We start from the raw sequence: 22,995 nt of genomic DNA, 5'->3' as shown, positions 1-22,995 counted from the left end.
CCACTAGCACAAGGCCTGACATAGTTTAGGTGCACAATAAATGACTGCCTTCAGGTAAAACCAAGCTATACAGGACTATCACCTAAAATACTAATAGCCACAGAAAAAAAAATTAAAGTAATTTTTTAAAATATTTTTTCTCATTCTTTTCTTACTGTTACGTGTCACTTTTCTGTCAATAATGCCTCTTCAAGCAGCACAGCTCTGAAGCCTCTTACCTGGTCTTACTAATATACCGTGCTCATTTGCTAGAGGCCCATCCAGTGATAATCAAGCTCATCAGAATTGTGTTGGGGCTAAGCTGGATCTGGGTGGGGCTAAGTTGTTCTCCTATAAGTAAAAGTTGAAGACTGGGCCTGTCAGACATCTACTGCAATGCAGCTGCTCAGAACTCTTGGCCTAACTTACTGTTTAAGTTCTCCACTGAACTGCAAGTAGCTAAAGTTGCTAAAAGGGTTATCTTCTGGATGAGTCAAGTATTACTATATCATACCTACTACAAACACATTGACAACTCAAGCATGCTTGCACATGTGTACAAAGACACACACACAAAGCATTTGATCCAAGTTTGGGCACTCAACCCAAGCTAGGCCGATTAAAGCTTGGCTAATTAAAACCGGTGGAACAAGACCCCTCTCGGGTCACAAACTGGAGGGACAAACTGGCAGCATTCACGGTCCTGACTTCAATTTAACACGGGTTCATTGGTGACTCAGATACCATGAGCAGTATCACTATAGATGATATAAATTTCCAACAGTGAAAAAAATTTAAGATTCCAAACAAAAAATATATTTTCATTGCTCAATTTACACAATAATGTACCTAGAAAATGAAGTGTATTACTAATATCATGCAAAAATGTTCTGGTTTAAAAGTAAAATGAAATTAAATTCTAGACTCAGATATCCAAGTGTAAACAAGACTTTCATTTACATGAGTGGCTAGGGGAGCACTGAATATTATTTTTGGGATATGGGCTAATTCTTATTTATGTGGGACAGTCTGAGCACTGTGAGACATGCAGCATTCCTGGACTCCATTCACTAAAAATCAATCATTGTGACAACCAAAAAAAAAAAAAAAGCCTCCACAAATTTCTATAACACTCTCTGGAGGTAGATACTATCTTCAATGAAAATCTCTGGCCTAGAGATTTCAGTTCAAAATATCAATATATTAGCCTATCTAAACAACTCACAGCATAACTCACTTTTCTTCAATTCATCTCTATTAGAATCTGCTGTACTGACAAGCAAATCCAAATGAAAGTTGAATTAGGATAAATCTATAAAAGGATCCTAAAAATATTGTGATTACATGCTAAACCAAACATTTTAACATTTTATGTATAAAAAACAGAAAGTAACTTTTATTGGCTATATAGTATATGTCAAAATCCCTTTGGAGTATAAATTTTTATCCATTAAAAATGGGACTTTGGGACTTCCCTGGAGGTCCAGTTGTTAAGACTCCACACTTCCATTGCAGGGGGCACGGGTTCAATCCCTGGTTGGGGAACTAGGATACCACATGCTGCACAGTGTGGCCAAAAAAAAAAGAGGCAGGGGGACTTTCTGTTCTATCCTAAAATGAAGGAATGCTATTATGTTAGGAACTCTGTTAATGTGATTTCCTGAATTAGTTCAATGGAGGAAAATGCCACATGATCATCTCCATTGATGCTTCCCAAATAATAAAGGCATTCTTCACAATATTCTTTATTTTTTTACATTTTATTTTGATTTTAGCCATACATAAAAGTTGTAAAAATAGCAGAGAGTACCTATACATCCATCATCCTATTTCCCATAATGGTAACTTTTTACATAACTACAGCACAACTATCAAAACCAGGAAAATAATATTTGTACAATATTAATTAACTACAGACCTTATTAGAAATTCACCAGTCTTTCCTATTCCAGGATGCTATCTATAAACCCAGATTACATTTTGTTGTTAGTTTTCCTAGTCTCCTCCAATCTGTGACAATTTCTTGGTCCGTGTGTGTGTGCTATGATCCGGACATATTTAATTTTTATTGGCATATAGTTGCTTTACAATGTTCTGTTAGTTTCTACTATACAGCAAAATGGATCAGCTATACATATACATATATTCCCTTTTTTTCCTTCCCAAGTATGTTCCCATCAGTTGTCTATTTTGTACATAGTATCAATATACATAGTATACATAGTATCAATACACAGTATATGTGTCAATCCCAGTCTCCCAATTCCTCCTACACAACCCCTTTCCCTCTTGGTATCCATACATTAGTTCTCTACCTCTGTATCTCTATTTCTGCTTTGCAAACAGATTTCACCTACACCATCTTTCTAGATTCCACATACATACGTTAATATACGATATTTGTTTTTCTGACTTCACTCTGTATGACAGTCTCTAGGTCCATTCACGTCTCTACAAATGACCCAATTTCATTCCTTTTTATGGCTGAGTAATATTCCATTGTATACATGTACCACATCTTCTTTACCCGTTCCTCTGTTGATGGACATTTAGGTTGCTTCCATGACCTGGCTATTGTAAATAGTGCTGCTGAGAACATAGGGGTGCATGTGTCTTTTTGAATTATGGTTTTCCCTGGGTATATGCCCAGTAGTGGGATTGCTGGGTCATATGTTAGTTCTATTTTTAGTTTTTTAAGGAAACTCCATACTGTTTTCCATTTATATAGCTGTATCAATTTACATTTCTACCAACAGTGCATGAGGGGTCCCTTTTCTCCACACGCTCTCCAGCATTTGTTTGTAGATTTTTTGATGATGGCCATTCTGACCCATATGAGGTGCTACCTCATCGTAGCTTTGATTGCATTTCTCTACTAATTCATGATGTTGAGCATCTTTCCATATGCCATCTGTATGTTTTTTGGAGAAATTTCTATTTAGGTCTTCTGCCCATTTTCTGATTAGTTGGTTTTTTTTGATATTGAGCTTCATGAGCTGCTTGTATATTTTGGAGATTAATCCTCTGTCAGCTGATTTGTTTGCAAATATTTTCTCCCATCCTGAGGGTTATCTCTTTGTCTTGTTTATGGTTTCCTTTGTTGTGCAAAAGCTTCTAATTAGGTCCCATTTGTTTATTTTTGTTTTTATTTCCATTACTCTAGGAGGTGGGTCAAAAAAGATATCACTTCAATTTATGTCAGAGTGTTCTGCCTATGTTTTCCTTTAAGAGTTTTATAGTGTCTGGCTTTACATTTAGGTCTTTAATCCATTTTGAGTTTATTTTTGTGTGTGGTGTTAGGGAATGTTCTAATTTCATTCCTTTACATGTCCAGTTTTCCCAGCACCACTTATTGAAGAGGCTGTCTTTTCTCCGTTGTATTATATACTTTTGCCTCCTTTGTCATAGATTAGGTGACCATAGGTGCGTGGGTTTATATCTGGGCTTTATATCCTGCTCCATGGATCTATATTCCTGTTTTTGTGCCAGTAACATACTGTCTTGATCACTGTAGCTTTGTAGTATAGTCTGAGATCTGGGAGCCTGATTCCTCCAGCTCCGTTTTTCTTTCTCAAGATTGCTTTGGCTATTCAGGGTCTTTTGTGTTTCCACACAAACTGTAAAATTTTTTGTTCTAGTTCTGTGAAAAATGCCATTGGTAATTTGATAGGGATTGCACTGAATCTGTAGATTGCTTTGGGTAGTATAGTCATTTTCACAATATTAATTCTTCCAATCCAAGAACTTGGTGTATCTCACCATCTGTTTGTGTCATTTTGGTTTCTTTCATCAGTATCCTACAGTTTTCTGCGTACAGGTCTTTTGCCTCCTTACGTAGGATCTTGACACTTTTAAAGAATAGTAGCCAGTTATTTTGTAGACTGCCCCCAAAATAGGGATTGTCTAAAATTTTCTCATTAGAATAAGAGTACTAATTTTTGACAAGAATACAACAGAAATGATTTTGTACTCTTCTTAGTATATCATATGAAGGGGTACGTAATATCAATATGTCCTATTACTGGTCATGTTAACCTTGATCACTTGATTAAGATAAGTGTTTTTTGGGTTTCTCCATCGTAGTAACTATTTTTCCCTTACCAAATATCTTGAGGAAGATACTCTGAAACTGTCAATTCTACCTCAAACCTTTGGCCACTGATTTTAGTATCCATTAGTGGAGCTTGTCTGCAACAACTATTAGTGTGATTGTACCTCATAGTGATCATCAATTTCCCTCCACATTTTTAGAGAATTCTTCTCTAAAAATCTGAACATTTTTCATGTTTGATGGCCAGTATTAAGTATATATCTGCATTGTTTTTCCAACATTTTTCTACCAGATATTGATCATTTTTTCTTCCTCAATTTTTAAAAGTTCTTTGTATAGTAGGGATATTGGGCTTTTGTCTGTGACATATATTTCAAATACTTTTTCCCAGGTTGTGAGCTGATTTTTAACTTTGCTGATTGTGCTTTTTGCAATTACATATTTTTTAATTTTAAAAATTATTTTAATTTATTTTTGAGGTATAATTGCCATATAACATTAGTTTAAGGTGTGCAACATAATAGATAACTGTATACATTGTGAATTAAGTCACCACAATTAAGTCCAGTTAACATACATACATAACTACATAGTTAAAAATTTTATTTTCTTATGAGAACTTTTAAGATTGCAATTTTTTTAGTGTATAGCCACATTTGTCAGTCTTTTCTTTTACTGACTCTGAACTCTGCCAAAGTTAAAGAGGAATTCTTCTAGTACTTGTATGATTCCATTTTTAACACTTAGATCCCTGATCTATTTGGGGTTTATTTTTCTGAATGGTGTAAAATACAGATCTAAAGATCTTTTTCCAAGTATCTGCTGAGTCCTCCCATCACCATTTCTTAAGAAGTCCATCTTTACTGCCACTGATTTGACATGCAACCTTTGTCATATATAATTCTGCACTTTCTATTCCATTCCACTAGTCCACTATCTATTCATGGGTCAATATCACACTATTTTTTTTTATTTATGTATTTTTATTGAAATCAATTCATAGTTGATTTAAAATATTGTACTACTTTCAGATAAGTGTACAGTTAGTTAGGTATACAGCATAGTGATTCAGTATTTTTGCAGACTATACTCCATTATAGTCATTTTAAGGTAATAGATAAAATTTCCTGCACTATACAGTATATCCTTGTTGCTTTTTTTTATTATTTTTTTTTTTTTGCGGTACACGGGCCTCTCACTGTTGTGGCCTCTCCCGTTGCAGAGCACAGGCTCCAGACGCGCAGGCTCAGCGGCCATGGCTCACGGGCCCAGCTGCTCCACAGCATGTGGGATCTTCCTGGACCAGGGCACAAACCCGCGTCCCCTGCATCGGCAGGCGGACTCTCAACCACTGCGCCACCAGGGAAGCCCGCTTATCTATTTTATACACAGTAGTTTGTATCTGTTAATCCCATACCCTTAATTTATCTCTCCCCTCTTCCCTTGCCCCTTTGGTAACCACAAGTTTGCTTTCTGTATCTGTGACTCTGTTCCTGTTTTGCATATTTGTATCATTTAGATTCCACATGTGGTACCATACTGTGCATGTCTTTCTCTGTCTGATTTATTTCATTAAGCATAATAATCTCTAGGTCCATCCATGTTGCTGCAAATGGCAATATTTCATTCTTTTTTATGGCTAATATTCCATTGTGTGTGTGTTTGTGTGTGTGTGTACACATACGCCCCATATCTTAATCCAATCACCTGTTGATGGGTACCTGGGTGGCTTCCATGTCTTGGCTATTGCAAATAGCACTGCTATGAACACTGGGGTGCATGTAACCTTTCGAATTAAGAGTTTTCGTCTTTTCCGGATACATAACCAGGAGTGGGATTGCTGGATAGTATAGTAACTCTATTTTCAGTTTTTTAAGGAACCTCCATACTGTTCTCCACAGTGGCTGCACTAACTTGCATTCCCAACAACAGTGTACAAGAGTACCCTTTTCTCCACATCCTCTCCAACAGTTGTTATTTGTGACCTTTTTGATGACAGCCATTCTGACAGGTGTGAGGTGGTACATCAGTGTAATTTTGATTTGCATTTCTCTAATAATTAGCAATGTTGAACACCTTTTCATAGGCCTTTTGGATATCTCTATGCCTTCTTTGGAGAAATATCTATTCAGGTCTTCTGCCCATTTTTTGATTGGGTTGTTTCTTTTTCTGATGTTGAGTTTTATGAACTGTTCCTACATTTTGGATATTAACAAATCCTTGTTAATCCCTGTCAGCTGCATCATTTGCAAATATTTTCTCTCAGATTGTTTTCATTTTCTTGATGGTTTCCTTTGCTGTGCAAAAGCTTTTAAGTTTAATTAGGCCCCATTTGTTTATTTTTGCTTTCATTTCTTTTGCCTTGAGAGACTCATCCAAGAAAATATTGTTATGATTTACGACAAAGGGTCCTAAATATATTCTCTTCTAGGAGTTTTATGGCTTCAGGTCTTACATTTATGTTTTTAAATTACTTTGAACTTATTTTTGTATATGTGTGAGGGAATGTTCTAATCTCATTGTTTTACACATAGCTATATAGTTTCCCCAGACACCACTTGTTGAAGACAGTGTCGGATTGCTTTGGCAATTCGGGGTCTTTTGTGGTTCCATATAAATTTTAGGACTATTTGTACTAGTTCTGTGAAAAATTTCACGGGTATTTTGAATAGGGATTGCAGTAAATCTGTAGATTGCTTTGGGCAGTATGGCCATTTTCAAAATATTAATTCTTCCAATCCAAGCAAGCATGGGATATCATTCCACTTCTTCGAATCATCTTCAATTTCCTTCATCAATGGTTTATAGTTCTCAGAGTATATGCCTTTAATCTCCTTGGTTAAGTTTATTCCTAGGTATTTACATCTTTTGATGTAATTTTAAATGAGATTGGTTTTTAAATTCTCTGATATTTCATTATTAGTGTATAGAAATTCAACAGAAATAGAAGTACATTAATCTTGTATTCTGCAACCTTGCTGAATTCATTTCTTAGTTCTAACAGTTCTGGGGTGGAGACATTATGGTTCTATATACAGAGTATCATGTCATCTGCAAACAGTGACAACTTTACCTCTTCCCCTTAAATTTGGATACCTTTTCTTTTTCTTGTCTTACTGCTGTGGCTAGGACTTCCAACTAGGTTAAATAGAAGCAGCTAGAATGGGCATCCTTATCTTGTTCCTGAGTTTAGTGGGTAACCTTTCAGCTTTTCACCATGGAGTACTATGCTGACTGAGGGTTTGCTGTAAATGGCCTTTGTTATGTTCCCTCTATACCCACTTTGATAAGAGTTTTTACTATGAACAGATGTTGAATTTTTTCAAATGTTTTTTCTGCATCTACTGAGATGATACTGTGATTTTTATCTTTCCTTTCTTTAATGTGGTGTATCACACTGATTTGCATATGTTGAACCATCCTTGTGATCCAGAAATGAATCCAATTTGATCATGGTGTATGATCCTTTTTACATATTGTTGTATTCAGTTTGCTAATATTTTGTTGAGGATTTTTGCATTTGTATTCATGAAAGATATTGGCCTCTAATTTTCTACTCTTTTTTTTTTTTTTTGCAGTACACGGGCCTCTCACTGTTGTGGCCTCTCCTGTTGTGGAGCACAGGCTCTGGACGCGCAGGCTCAGCGACCATGGCTCACGGGCCTAGTCGCTCCGCGGCATGTGGGATCTTCCCGGACCGGGGCACGAACCCATGTCCCCTGCATCGGCAGGCGGACTCTCAACCACTGAGCCATCAGGGAAGCCCTAATTTTCTATTCTTGTAGTGTCTTTGTTTGCTATTAGTATTAGGCCTCATAGAATCAATCTGAGAGTGTTCCCTCCTCTTCAATTGATTTATTTTTTTATCTCTGTGGTATCAGTTGTTCTTTCTCCTCTTTCATTTCTTATTTTGTTTATCCGGATCCTATCGGTTTCTTCTTTGTGAGCCTGGATGAAGATTTATCAATTTTGTTTATCTTTTCAAAAAAATAGCTCTTGGTTTTAATAATCTTTTCTTTTGGTTTTTTTAATCTTTATTTTTTTTCTCTATGATCTTTATTATTTCTTCCCTTCTCCTGACTTTAGGCTTTGTTTGCTCTTCTTTTTCTATTTCTTTTAGGTGTTAGGTTACGTTCTTTGAGATTTTTCTTGTTTCTTGAGGAAGGCCTGAAGTTGCTATGAATGTCCCTCTTAGAACTGCTTTTGCTGCATCAGATAGATTTTGGAAAGCAGTGTTTCCATTTTCATTTGTCCAGATGTATTTTCTGACTTCCTCTTTGAGTTTCATCATTGATTCACTGGATTTTTAGCAGCATGTTGCTTAGTCTCCACGTTTGTTATTTTCCCACTTTTCTTTCTATGGTTGATTTCTAGTTTCACACTGTTGTGATTAGAAAAAACTCTTGATATAATTTCTATCCTCTTAAATTTGTTAAGTCTTGTTTTGTGACCTAGTATGTGACCTATCCTGGAAAGTGTTCCATATGCACTTGAAAAGAATGTTTATTCTGCCCTTTTTTTTTTGATGGAATGTCCTGTTGACAACAATTAAATCCAACTCATCTATTCTGTCATTCAGGATCTTTGCTGCCTTATTGTTTGTCTGGATGACGTGTCCACTGATGTCAGTGGGGTCCTACTATTACTGTATTAACTGTCAATTTCTCCCTTTATAACTGTTAGTATTTACTTTATACTTAGGTGTTCCTGGATTGGGTGCACATATGTTAACAAGTATAATATCCTCTTCTTGTATCAATTCCTTTATCATTATATACTGCCCTTCTTTGTGATTCATCACGGCCTTTGTTTTAATTTTTTCTGAAATGAGTATTGCTACCCCTGCTTTCTTATCGTTTCTGTTTGCATGAAATAACTTATGCCATACCTACTTTCAGTCTGTGTGCCCTTCATCCTAAAGGGAGTCTCTTGTAGCCAGCACACTGAAGGGTCTTGTTTTTTAATCCAATTAGCCTATTTTTTTTTTAAATTTATTTATGGCTGTGTTGGGTGTTAGTTGCTGCACACGGGCTTTCTCTAGTTGCAGTGAGTAGGGGCTACTTTTCATTGCGGTGTGCAGTGGCTTCTCTTGTTGCAGAGCATGGGATCTAGGCGCACAGGTTTCAGTAGTTGTGGCAGGTGGGCTCAATAGTTGTGGCTCACAGGCTCAGGAGTTGTGGCACATGGGCTTAGTTGCTCCACAGCATGTGGGATCCTACTGGACCAGAGCTCAAACCCATGTCCCCTGCACCAGCAGGCTGATTATTAACCACTACGCCACCTGGGAAATCCCATCCCTCCCTATGTCTTTTGATCAGTGCATTTAGTCCACTGACATATAAAGTAATTATTGGTATGTGTTTACTTATGGCCCTTTTATTACCTGTTTCCCAGTTGTTTTTTGTAGTTCTTCTCTGTTCATTTCATCTTCTTTTTGTTTCTTCTATTGTTATACCACACCACTTTATTACAGAGAATTTATATAGTATGTTTTATGTCTGGTAGGGCTAGTTCTCTTCAAAGTTTTTATTTTCCAGTGTTTTCCTGGCCATTCTTACATGTTTATTTTTCCACATGAACTTTTTTTCAACTTGTATAATTTCAATAAATAGTTCTTGGTATTTTTATTGGAATTACAGGAAATATATAAATTAATTTAGAGAAGAACTGATATCTGTATCATTTCAAGTCACAGAATTTAAGAATAAGAGATATCTTTCCATTTTTTCAAGTCTACATCTGTGTCTTTGGAGTGTCTAAAACTTTTCCTCTTACAGGTTTCACACATTTCTTACTAGATTTTTCCCAAGTATTTAATTTTCTTTGTTGCTACTATAAGTAAGGTTTGCCCTAAACTTATATCTTCTGTTTATTATTTGTGTATATGAAGACTGATATTTGTATGTTAATTTGATATCCTGCCACTTTCCTGAATTACTTTACCGTTTGAGTTTTATCATCGACTGTGGAGTTTTCCAGACAAAGTACTATATCATATCATCTCTAAAATGAGACAGTTTTCCTTTTGGCTTACCCATTCTATGCCTCTAATTGATTTCTGTAGTTTAATTGCATGGGCTAATACTTCTAATGCACTGTTCAATAGAATTAGAAATAGTGGGTGTCCTTGCCTTGTTTATGATCTTCATGGAAATGCCTCTAATGATTCTCCATAAAATAAGATGGCTTTAGGGCTAAGGTAGATAATTCCTGATAACATTCTTAATAAAAGAAAAATAAGTGAGTACTTTCTTAGCATCATAAAATGCATACATCATGCCAGAAAGAAGCATCATGCTTAATGGTGCTTCAGAAGCACCATTTAGAAGCACTCCTATCAAACACTGAAAGAAGACAAGGATCCCCAATATTATTAACATTTTCCTAAAATAAACCATTAACAGATTTAATCAACTGAAGGAAATAAGAGATATTACTATTACAAAGATATAATCAGATGTTTAGAATACCCCAAAGAACAAAATAAAACTCTTATAAACAAGGAAGGAATTCAGTAAGCTGCTAAGCACTATATGAACATTACTTGAAATGTATATTTGGCCTTTATTAGGCCTGGCCTCAGAACTGGGTACTACTTAGGTGAGACTTGCTCTATTATACAGAACACTGGTCCAGGAATTTGTTTTCCTAGGATATTGAAAAGTAATCAGGTTTAGAAGATTAAGATCAAGACTTACAACATTCAAAAAAGGTAAGTGATAAATCATAATAATTTCCTAATTTTCAGAGAAAACACAAATGTCAAAAATGTACATACTTTAATATTAAATTCTGGTGTGCAACATTGTGTAGCCCCATATGAGCTGATAGGTAATTGTCTTCCACTAGTAATAGCCTAATAGGTAAGGAGAGATGAAAACTATTATCAATAAAGCATTAAGATATAGCATAGCATGTTCTGATAGCTGATAATTCCTGTAAGACAGAATTTAGGGCAGTAAGTCTGCTCTGAATAATTTTCAATTATGGAAGTGACTTAGTAACTATTCAAATAATACTGTTCATACTTTATGCATATTAAATTAGAACCCCGGACTTGGTGATTTTTTGGTTTACTGTTCCTTCCATTACAACATACTTCACTTTAACACACCATTTCTCTTTGGAAACAGAAACTGTAAATTAACAAATATATAACAAATATTATGTATATAGTATAATGGCCTTAGCTCAGCAAGGTATATAATACAGTAGTGTATCTGCATTAAGCCTTAAATTCCCAATGTTACAGTTAATTCTATAGTTTTCATGCTTAATGTCTTCTCTGCACCAAATTTTCCTGTACAGACTATATAGTGGTCACTGATTAATATTAATCTATGTTCTTAAGAGATAGGAAAGTGATAACCTTTGAAAAAAAAGATGGTAATAATACTGTGGAGGGAGCATGATGGAATGTTTCTTACTTGCTGATAATTCTTTTTCTGGTAATTTCACAGGTATGTTCACTTTGTGATAACTCACTTATACTTGAGATTTTTGTACACTTTTCTGTATATATGTTATACTTCAATCAAAATAGTTGATTTAAGAAAAAAAATCAAAACAAACCATACAAACAGACCTCTTACTTCCCCAATAAGGCACAATTTCTTTGCAAGCACTTAGAGTCTTTGCTGAAACAAAACAAAAACTTATCTTTAAACTCTAGAATCATTCAGCTTGGTAAGATGTTCACACTTGGTATCCATGGAAGCACAAATTCACATCTTCTATTTCAAGTTTTTCCCAAAACGTGTGTGTGTATTTTAAAGTAGAAAGGGAGACTTAACTGTTCTATACAAGTTTTCATGTGTATTTGTTTATCTCTACCTTTCTCATTCTCTTTTTCTTGCTCTCTCTTATTCACTGTATTAGTTGGACCTCTATAGTTGAACTTCTTTAAGTTTACTATAAATATGATACAACTAAGATGTATAAAATAGAGTATAAGAATAGAAGAACAACTCTATCTTACAAACTTACAACATCCCCATCCAGGTGGTAGAGGTCCACCAATCAATTCAAAATATTCAAATCCCTCTAACTAAACTCATCTTTTTTCCCTCACGACGAAGATTTATTCTTATACCTGATCTTCCCACAGCAGCACAACTCTCCCAAGCCAAAACCTTAGAAACACTGTTAACTCAATTCTCTCCAATATCAGCCGCATTCATATTACAATGTTCCACCTCTGGAAAGTCTGTCTCTACCCTCTTTCTTTCCATTCCCATCACTATAACCCTACCTGGCACTCCTAATACCTTGCTTGAATTATTGCAAAAGCCTCCCACTTCCTATTCCAAGCTATTCCCCACTCCAATTTTTAAAAATTTATTTATTTGGCTGTGCGGGTCTTAGTTGCAGCACACAGGATCTTCAGTTGTGGCATGTGTAATCTAGTTCCCTGACCAGGGATCGAACCAAGGCTCCATGCACTGGGAGCACAGAGTCTTAGCCACTGGACCACCAGGGAAGTACCCCCCACTCCAATTAATCTTTCATACTGACACTAGCTTAATTTTTCTGACGGATAAGTTTGAGCGTAGCATTATATGTTTAAAAAATATTCAATGGCCTCCATACCTTCTGAATGAAGTTCAAGCCTGGCTTTAAATCTCTATAGAGAACTTCTATAAGCAACCACTAAATTTGCCCCCTTCTCTGGCCAATATCAGAGTTACATGAAAGAGGATATATACTGTACATAATAAAAAGCAAAACAAACAAAAAAGGGAAAAACGATCCAACTCAGTCCAATCTCTGAACAAATAAACATGACTATCACTCAAGATGGAAGAAGCCAAAGAAAAATCAGAAGTAAGAAAAAAAGAAATCCCATCCATAGTTGAAAAATGTCTGGTTGTAAGCAAACTGGAATGTTACTTCTTTGAATGTGAATCTAAATCTAGTTTGTAGGCTCCAAAGACTGAAAGGAACTGGAAGAAATATTATTGCTATATTTGAGCAATTTCTAAGACTCTATCCAAACTTGATTCTTAAATTCCTTAACAAAGCACACTAAGGTCGTCATCCATGTAAAAGAAAACACCAGAATAGATACTGTAGCATGGCTACTACCTCTGATCATTTCTTTCTTTTAATGAGGAACTTACAACATAAAATAAATAAAAACTATTTAAAAGACTGATGTTCTCTTATCAAGTAATTAATATTTTATCTCATGACAAGAAAAGTTTGAAAACACCCTCCCATAAAAAGAAGAAATATCCCCTAGTAGTAATGGTTTGGTGCTCATTCATTCAGTATTTGCAGCCACTATTTTACAGAATGTAATTACCATCAATATTGAGAATCAACTGTTATCTCTCAGGAGCATACTTTACTTGATACCTGAAAATCCCTCATATGTTTAACTTTAGGTAGGCACAAAACATAATAGAAGGAGATTGATTAAAAATTAAGTACATTAAATATAGAAAAGTCTAGAGCAGGGATGGCAAACAGATTTTATCTTGCACATTAGCTCTGAAGAACAATGAGTTCTGAGTAACATGCCTTCTGAAGTTGTACTTTGGTTCACTGGGAACGAGTACTAAAATCAATTAGTAATATTGGTCACAGAAGTGAGGATAAATAATGTTACTTGCTTCATGTATATACCACCCCTGGGCTACTGTACTTCAAATAATCTCAAAGAATAAACAATTACAAAATTACTTACTGCTTCAACAGAGTTACATTCTCGCCTTGTTTCTAAATAACGTAGGGCTCGTTTTTCTTCTTCTTTTAATTTAGCATCTGCCTGTCCAGAAGCAAAATAGCAATCATTTTAAGAAAATCAAGAAAATAGCTCAAATTACGACATATACTAAGTTCTCACTTACATATTTCATATAATTCTGTACACCATTTTGTTGTAAATACGAAGGTGCCTGTGTTCTATAAAATCTCTCTGTTGAATCCAAGTATGCCTTCTCAAAATTGTCCCTATAAATTTGAAGCTTATCCTCTGGATTAGAACAAAGGTTAACTGAAAAACAGAAAATAAAATTTTACTCTAATTATGATTCAAATCAGTATTTTGAGTACAATAAATGAAATAACAAATATTGAGGAGTCATGTTCAAGGAACTGTGACAATGCTCAAGAGAACATAAAGCCATGAAAGACAAAATCCTTCTCTATAAGAAACTTAAAAAGATAACAGTACAGAGTAGTAAAGTGACAAATAGTATAGGTAACATGAACTATTTTATTTTTGAATAGGAAAGAGACTGACTTCAAACTGGATGATCAAGAAACCATTTACAGAAAAGATGCGATTTGAATTGAGTCTTTAGGAACAAAGTAGGATTTACACTGATTGGTAAAGGAAGTAAATATTCAGAAGAACAACACAAGATTAAATCGAGGTATAACAACGAGGTTGTCTGCATGGATTGTAAGGTTAATAGAAGGTAAGGTAGAATAGTAAGTTAGGAATGGTTATAGAGAACCTCAAATCGCTGGCTAAGTAACCTGAATTTAGCATGGCCTACCACTAAATGGGTAAGAAAAACACCAATAAAATTATACTTAAAAATTAATCTTGTGAAAGTATAATGGCTAAATGATAGCAATAACATCACTATAAGAAGACTGTTTGAAAAGTCTAGAAGTAGAATTCAAAGAAGTCTTAACTGGTAGCAGTTGAAATAAAAAGAAATAAATTTCAGGGACACGGCTAATGAAAATCTAGACTTGATACCTAAAGAAACACAATGGCAATGGAGAAAGCAAGTCAAAGATAAATAAAGGTTCATTTATATAAAACTTTTTTATCGGCAACTATTTTGCATCAGGCGTTCTATGTTCAGTAAAGATATAGTGTCAAGAACACAATTAAAAACACTGAAGTATTACGACAGGGAAGCACAGGTACTATAAAGCACCTAACCTACTCTGGGAATTAGGAAAGGCCTCCACGAGGAAACAGAGAATGAGGATGAGTTAGCAAATAAAAGAGGAAGAAAAGTATTCTGGTCAGAGGAAACAGCACATTTGATTGAATGAAAAATGAGAGTATCACTATCAGACACTGAAAAGTTTAGAAATTCCAGAATGTACACATGGAATAAACTGATGTCCTAAAAATATAAGTGCAAAACCAGTTAACTTTCATAAGCTAGAGACTCAAATCTACATTTCTCTAATATAGGTTGCTACAAAGATTCACTAGCCGAGAAATGAGTGAAATGGAGAAAATAAATATTAACCACACGAATATAAACTTTTGTAGTTTTCATTAAAACAGAATATCTTTTGTGTACTCTTAATTTCATGTGGCACTAAAAGTAGATGTGACTATATTCTAATAAACATAACTTTGAGACTACTATTCTATAATTGTCTTAATTTCCATGAAAAGGAAATTTGATCATAAAGGTTCAGAACATACCATAGGATTCTCTTACTCCAATGACAAGCTGAGAATCAAAAGCTTCTCCTAATCTTTCAGCATGTACCAGCTTCATTGCACTATCTTGAAGTCTGTTTTTTATATTTGAAAAGATTGACTCATTCCATGTATCAAGCATGAGCTAGGAAAAAAGGAAGAAAATATGCCATCATTTCAATTATTAATATACCAAGTACCATAAATACACACAAAAAATTTTAAGTACAAATGCTAAAAAAGGAAATAAAATTCTTAGACCTACATTCACTTGAATACTACAGGAAAGCAACATATTTATTTATTTATTTATTTAAATTTATTTTTGGCTGCTTTGGGTCTTCGTTGCCGCGTGCAGGCTTTCTCTAGTTGTGGTGAGCAGGTGTTACTCTTCATTGCGGTGTGTGGGCTTCTCATTGCGGTGGCTTCCCTTGTTGTGGAGCACAGGCTGGGTGCACTGGGCTTCAGTAGTTGCAGCATGTGGGCTCAGTAGTTGTGGCACTCAGGCCCTAGAGCACAAGGGCTTCAGTAGTTGCAGTGCATGGGCTCAGCAGTTGCGGCACGTGAGCTCTAGGGTGCGCGGGCTTCGGTAGTTGTGGGACACAGACTCAGCAGTTATGGCTTGTGGGCTCTAGAGTGCAGTCTCAGTAGTAGTGGTGCAAGCCTTAGCTGCTCTGCGGCAGGTGGGATTTTCCCGGCCCAGGGATCAACCCATGTCCCCTGCACTGGCAGGTGGATTTGTAAGCACCGCGCCACCAAGGAAGTCCCAGGAAAGCAGTATATTTAAATTTGGTAAATATCATGTGGTAAATACTGACAAAAGAACAAGTGTTTCAGAATCAAACACAACTGGATTTGAATTCCAGCTGTTACTTATTTGCCTGCTTTCTCTTCTGTAAAATAGTGAAAATAACAGTACAAATTTCAAGTGGTTGTTGTAAAAATTAAATATGGTAATACATGGAAAATGTTACGTTCCCTATAGTTCCAAGGCTGTATTTCAGAGATACTGATATGTGTTTGGGATGGTCATATGAATGTTTGTACAAGTATATGATAAATGTGAAAAGGACCAAATGAAAATATGTTTGATAATGAATCTCAAAAAGAAAAGAACATACAAATCCACCCTATGGATGTTCTGTTTAAATGATGAAAATGGCATATACGTATTCATGAGTATGCTGTCAGCATTAGTACAAATTTTTTTTTTTTTTTTTTTTTTCCTTGCGTTATGCGGGCCTCTCACTGTTGTGGCCTCTCCCATTTGCGGAGCACAGGCTCCGGACGCGCAGGCTCAGCGGCCATGGCTCACGGGCCCAGCCGCTCCGCGGCATGTGGGATCTTCCCGAAACGGGGCACGAACCCGCGTCTCCTGCATCGGCAGGCGGACTCTCAAGCACTGCGCCACCAGGGAAGCCCTAGTACAAATTTTAAGGCTGGGAAGGAGCAACACTATTTAAATGCCTGAGCTGATTGCTAGAACCATCACAGCAAGCAGTGAGTTGTTCAAAGTTCAAATGGCATTTTTTACTTTTCAAATCTGTGGTTCCATTTGATTCTCACAAGTAGAAATACATGTGCGTGTATGTATGTGTGTGTGTGTGTGTGTGTGTGTATTTATGAATATGAAAAATGAGGACAGCAAGCTTAGGGCATTATTGACTGAAGAACTGAAAGGGAAACCTGGGACTCTTCAATTTCAGAGCTGAGTTCTTTCCATTAATTCATGAGTTGTTACTGGGCACAGAGCTTTTAACTAGAAACTATGCAAAATATGAAAATAAACATGGTACATACTGAGTTTATAATAACTAGAATTAAGTAAAAAAATGATAAAGATGACAGCAGTTTAGTCACAATTAAACACAAAGATACCAGAAGGTAACCTAATAAGGAAAGACTTTTTGAACAGAAAAAAAGTAATTGAATTTATAGAAAGGTAAAAGTACAGAGAAAGAATAATGAAATAAAATTATGAAGATAAAACTAGGAAAAGGAGAAAGTGAAAAGGAAAAGCAAACGAGGTAATGTTTGAAGACACAAATTTACAGCTTAAGACCATATAAAAGATGAAAGAGAATTGAAGCTAAAAAAAGACGAAAGAAAACTAATATTATTCAATAAAACCCGGGAAAAGCTGAAAAGGAATTTATATGTGAAGTAGAAAAACTCATTTCAGTGTAAATTTCTTTCAAAAGTCTTCAACTCACCCTATTTCTGAAGAACATTAGGGAAAAATGGGAAAACTAACTTACCTTCCGAACAATACTGTCTTCTACATTTGATTTTTTATTGCTGCCCTGTTTACCCATTAAAGTAATCTCTAGTTGACAGAAAGGCTTCGGTAAAATATCACACTGTGTAAAGAATTTTCGCCATTCAACAATATAAGCTTTTAGCAAAGCTGTATCATCTTGATGGCTTAGTACTCGCTGAAAAAAAAAGAATCATACCAATTTTAAATAAATACAGGTGCTTTAAAGAATAATGGAACATATTCATGCCATAAATTTAAAATATTTTATTTACTATATAACCTATATTATACCCAAAAGAAATTAAAACATATATATAAATCAAAGAGAAATTAAAACTTGTTCACATAGCCTTACTGTAATGAACATTTCACAATATATACATATATCGAATCATGTTGTACACCTGAAACCAATAAAATGTTATATGTCGATTATACTTCAATTAAAAAACCCCCTATATCCTTTAGCTATTACCTTCCTACCTTCCTCCCTTCCTAGTTCCCCCACTCCCCGCCCAGCCCTAAGCAACCACTAATCTGTTTTCTGTGCCTATGTATTTGCCTATTCTGGACTTTCATATGAATGAGATTATATAATATGTAGACTTTTATGACTGACTCCTTTTATATGGCATAGTTTTTCAGGGCTTGTCCAAGTTGTAGTATATGTCAGTACTTTATTCTGTTTTACTGCTAAATACTATTCCATTTTATGGACATACCATACTTTTTTAATCTGTTTGTCCACTGATGAACATTTGGGTCATTTCCACCTTTGGCTATCATGAATAATGCTGCTATAAACATCTGTGTACCAAAAAAAAAAAAAAAAAAACCCACAAAAAACTTGTGCACACTCACCAAGAAGGGGACACAAATAACTAAAATCAAAGATGAAATAGAAGACGTTACAACTGATACCACAGATATACAAAGGATCATGAGAGACTACTACAAACAATTAAACACCAACAAATCTGACAACCTATAAGAAATGGATAAATTCCTGGCAACATATAATCGAAAAAACTCAATGGTGAGGAAAAAAAAAATCTGATACATTACTGGTAAGTTATCAAGACTGAATTCATAATCAAAAAATTCCCAACAAATGAAAGTCCAGGATCAGATGGCTTCACTGGTGAATCTTATCAAACATTTAAACCAGAACTAATACCAATCCTTCTTAAACTCTTCCAAAAAACAGGGAACACTTCCAAACTCATTTTATACGGTTAGCATTACCCTGATACCAAAATCAGACAAAAATGCCACAAAAAAAATTACAAGCCACAATCCCTAATGAATGCAGCTGCAAAAATTCTGAAAAAAAATACTAGCAAGCCAAATTCTACAGCACATTAAAAGGATCATACACCATGATCAAGTGGAATTTACTCCAGGGATGCAAGGATGGGTCAACATTCACTAATTAATCAGTGTGATACACCACATTAACAGAATGACTAAAAATCATCTCAATAGATGCAGAAAAAGGATTTGACAAAATGCAGTATCTACTTATGATTAACAACTCTCAAAAATGTAGGTATAGAGGGAATGCATCCCAATGTAATAATGGCCATATATGACAAGCTCACAGCTAACATCATGTTCAATGGTGAAAAGCAGAAAGCTTTTCTTCTAAGATCTGGAATAAGACAAGGATGCCTACTCTCACCACTCCTATTCAAAGCAGTACTTGAAATCTTGTCCAGAGCAATTAGGCAAGAAAAAGAAATAAAAGGCGCCCAAACTGGAAAGAAAGGAATAAAACTGTCACTATTTGCAGATGACATGATATTATATACAGAAAAACACTAAAGACTCCACCAAAAAATAACAAATGAATTAAGTGAAGTTGCAGGATAGAAAAATCAACATACAAAAATCTGTTGAGTTTCTATACACTAATAACAAACTACCAGAAAGAGAAATTAGGGGGAAAGAATCCTGTTTAAAATCACATCAAAAAGAATAAAATACCTAAGAATAAATTTAACTATAGAGGTGAAAGACCTACACTGAAACACTGATGAAAGAAACTGAATAAGACACAAATAAATGAAAAGATATTCTGTGCTCACAGACTGTTACAATGCTATTGTTAAAATGTCCACACTGGGACTTCCCTGGTGGTCCAGTGGGTAAGACTCCACACTCCCAATGCAGGGGGCCCAGGTTCGATCCCTGGTTGGGGAACTAGATCCCACATGTATGCCACAACTAAGAGTTTGCATGCTGCAACTAAGAAGTCCACATGTCTCAACGAAGATCCAGCATGCCAAAACTAAGATCCAGGGCAGCCAAAATAAATAAAAATGAATAAAATGTCCACACTACTCAAAGTAGTACAGATTCAGTGCAATCCTTATCAAAATTTCAATGACATTTTTCACAGAAATAGAACCAAAAATCTTAAAATTTGTATGGAACCATAAAAGACCCCGCATAGCCAAAGCAGTCTTGAGAAATAAGAACAAAGCTGGAGGCATCATGCTTTCTGATTTCAAATTACATTACAAAGCTAGTAATCAAAACAGTATGGTATTGGTATAAAAACAGACCACACAGATCAACGGAACAACACAGAAAGCTCAGAAATAAACCCACGCATTGTTGGTCAATTAGTTTATGACAGAGGAGTCAAAATATATGTGGGGAAAGAACAGTCTCTTCAATAAATAGTGTTAGGAAAACTGCATAGCCACATGCAAAAGAATGAAACTAGACAACTATCTTACAAAAATTAACTCAAAATGAGTTAAAGACTTGAACATAAGACCTAAAACCATAAAATTTCTAAAAGAAAACATAGGTAGCAAATTCCTTGACACCAGTCTTGGTGATGATCTTTTGGATTTGACACCAAAAGCAAAGGTACAAAAGCAAAAATAAACAAATGGGGCTACATCAAACTAAAAAGCTTCTGCACATCAAATGAAACCATTAACAAAACAAAAGGCAACCTATGGGAGAAAATATTTGCCAATCATATATCTGATGTGGGGTTAATATGCAAAGTATATATAAAGAACTCACACAACTCAATAGCAAAAAAAAAAAAAAAATTCTGATTAAAAATGAACAGAGGGACTTCCCTGGTGGCACAGTGGTAAAGAATCCACCTGCCAATGCAGGGGACATGGGTTTGATCCTTGGTCTGGGAAGAACCCACATGCCATGGAGCAACTAAGCCCCTGTGCCACAACTACTGAGCCTGCACTCTAGAGCCCGTAAGCCACAACTGAGCCAATGCTCCACAACAAGAGAAGCCACTGCAATGAGAAGCCCAAGCACCACAGCGAAAAGTAGCCCCTGCTCACCACATCTAGAGAAAGCCTGCACTCAGCAACGAAGACACAATGCAGCCAAAATAAATAAATAAATAAACTAATTTAAAAAAAAATGAGTAGAGGATCTGAATAGACATTTTCCCAAAGACACAGAGATGGCCAACAGGTACATGAAAAGATGCTCAACATCACTAATCACCAGAAAAATGCAAGTCAAAACCACAATAAGATATCACCCCATCCCTCTTAGAATGGCTATTATCAAAAAGACAGCAAGTAAGTGTTGTTGAGGATGTGGAGAAAGGAAACCCTTGTACATTGTTGGTGGGAATGTAAATTGGTGCAGCCACTATGGAAAACAGCATGGGATTCCTCAAAAAATTAAAAATAGAATTATCATATTTTCCAGCAATTCCACTTCTTGGTATCTATTCAAAAGAAAACAAAAACACTAATTCAAAATGATATATGTACCCCCATGTTCACTTCAGCATTATCTACAACAGCCAAGACATGGAAACAACCTAAATGTCCAACAATGGATGAACTGATAAAGAAAATATGGTATATAGACACAATAGAATATCATTTAGCCATACAAGAGAATGAAATCTTGCCATCTGTGACAACATGGATACCTTGAGAGCATTACGCTTAGTGAAATAAGTCAGACAGAGAAAGACAAATAAATACCTTATGATCTCACTTACATGTGGAATCAAAAAACCAACCCCCAAAAAACCCAAAAAACCCAACAAAAAAACCCCCCAAGCTCACAGATACAGAGAACCGATTGGTGATTGCCAGGCAGGGGGATGGGGAGGAGAGGGATCAAAATGGGTGAAGGGGGTCAAAAGGTACAAACTTCCAGTTACAAAAATAAATTAGGGGGACTTTCCTGGTGGCACAGTGGTTAAGAATCCACCCGCCAATGCAGGAGACACAGGTTCGAGCCCTGGTCTGGGAAGATCCCACATGCCGCAGAGTAACTAAGCCCATGCACCACAACTACTGAGCCTGCACTCTAGAGCCCATAAGCCACAACTACTGAGCCTGCATGCCACGATTACTGAAGCCTGCATGCCTAGAGTCTGTGCTCTACAACAAGAGAAGCTACCGCAACGAGAAGGCCATGCACCACAACAAAGAGTAGCCCCTGCTCTCTGCAACTAGAGAAAAGCTCATGTGCAGCAATGAAGACCCAATGCAGCCAAAAATAAATAAATTAATTTAAAAAAATTAAAAAGTCACAGAGGTGTAACGTACAGCATGGTGACTACAGTTAATATTATTGTAGTATGGGCTTCCCTGATGGCGCAGTGGTTGAGAGTCCACCTGCCGATGCAGGGGAGGCGGGCTCGTGCCTTGGTCAGGGAGGATCCCATATGCCGCGGAGCGGCTGGGCCCATGAGCTGTGGCCGCTGGGCCTGCGCGTCCAGAGCCTGTGCTCCGCAACAGGACAGACCACAGCGGTGAGAGGCCCGCGTACCGCAAAAAAAAAAAAAAAAAAATTATTGTAGTACACATTTGAAAGCTGCTAAGAAGAGTAAATCTAAAAAGTTCTCATCACAAGAAAATAAATTTGTAACTACGTATGGTGACGGAGGTGAAAGTAGACTTACTGTGGTGATCATTTTGCAATACATACAAATATTGAATCATTATGTCGTACACCTGAAACTAGTATAATGTTGTGTCAATTATACCTAAAACAAAACTTGTGCACAAATGTTCATAGCAGAATTATTCAAAACAGACAAAAAGTAGTGAGAACCCAATGTCTATCAATGACAAACAGGTAAACAAAATACAGCACAGTCATACAACAGAATATTATTCTGCCAGAAGAAGGAATGAAATAGTGCTAAATGCTACAATATAGATGAACCTTGAAAACATTTTCCCAAGTGAAAGAAGTCAGTCATAAAAGGCCACATATTGTAGGATTCCATTTATAGGAAATGTCCAGAATAAACAAATCCATAGGGACAGAAAGTAGATTAGTCTT

General features: G+C 35.9%; 1 protein-coding gene across 1 annotated transcript in view; it reads right to left on the bottom strand.

The window, feature by feature from the left end:
• CUL5 (cullin 5) overlaps positions 1 to 22,995 on the bottom strand; it is a 104,034-nt gene that overhangs the window by 38,117 nt on the left and 42,922 nt on the right. The window contains exons 4-7 of the mRNA XM_007447212.1: positions 17,690 to 17,866; positions 15,435 to 15,576; positions 13,882 to 14,027; positions 13,719 to 13,799 (exon numbers count right to left, since the gene is read on the bottom strand). Of these exons, the coding sequence (XP_007447274.1) occupies positions 13,719 to 13,799; positions 13,882 to 14,027; positions 15,435 to 15,576; positions 17,690 to 17,866 (546 nt within the window). The remainder of the gene's footprint in view (positions 1 to 13,718; positions 13,800 to 13,881; positions 14,028 to 15,434; positions 15,577 to 17,689; positions 17,867 to 22,995) is intronic.

Source organism: Lipotes vexillifer, unplaced genomic scaffold (genome assembly GCF_000442215.2).
Source record: "Lipotes vexillifer unplaced genomic scaffold, Lipotes_vexillifer_v1.1 scaffold1725, whole genome shotgun sequence".
NCBI lineage: Eukaryota > Metazoa > Chordata > Mammalia > Artiodactyla > Lipotidae > Lipotes > Lipotes vexillifer.
The sequence above is the reverse complement of the archived record's forward strand: the minus strand, read 5'-3'. Positions and strand labels throughout refer to the sequence as shown.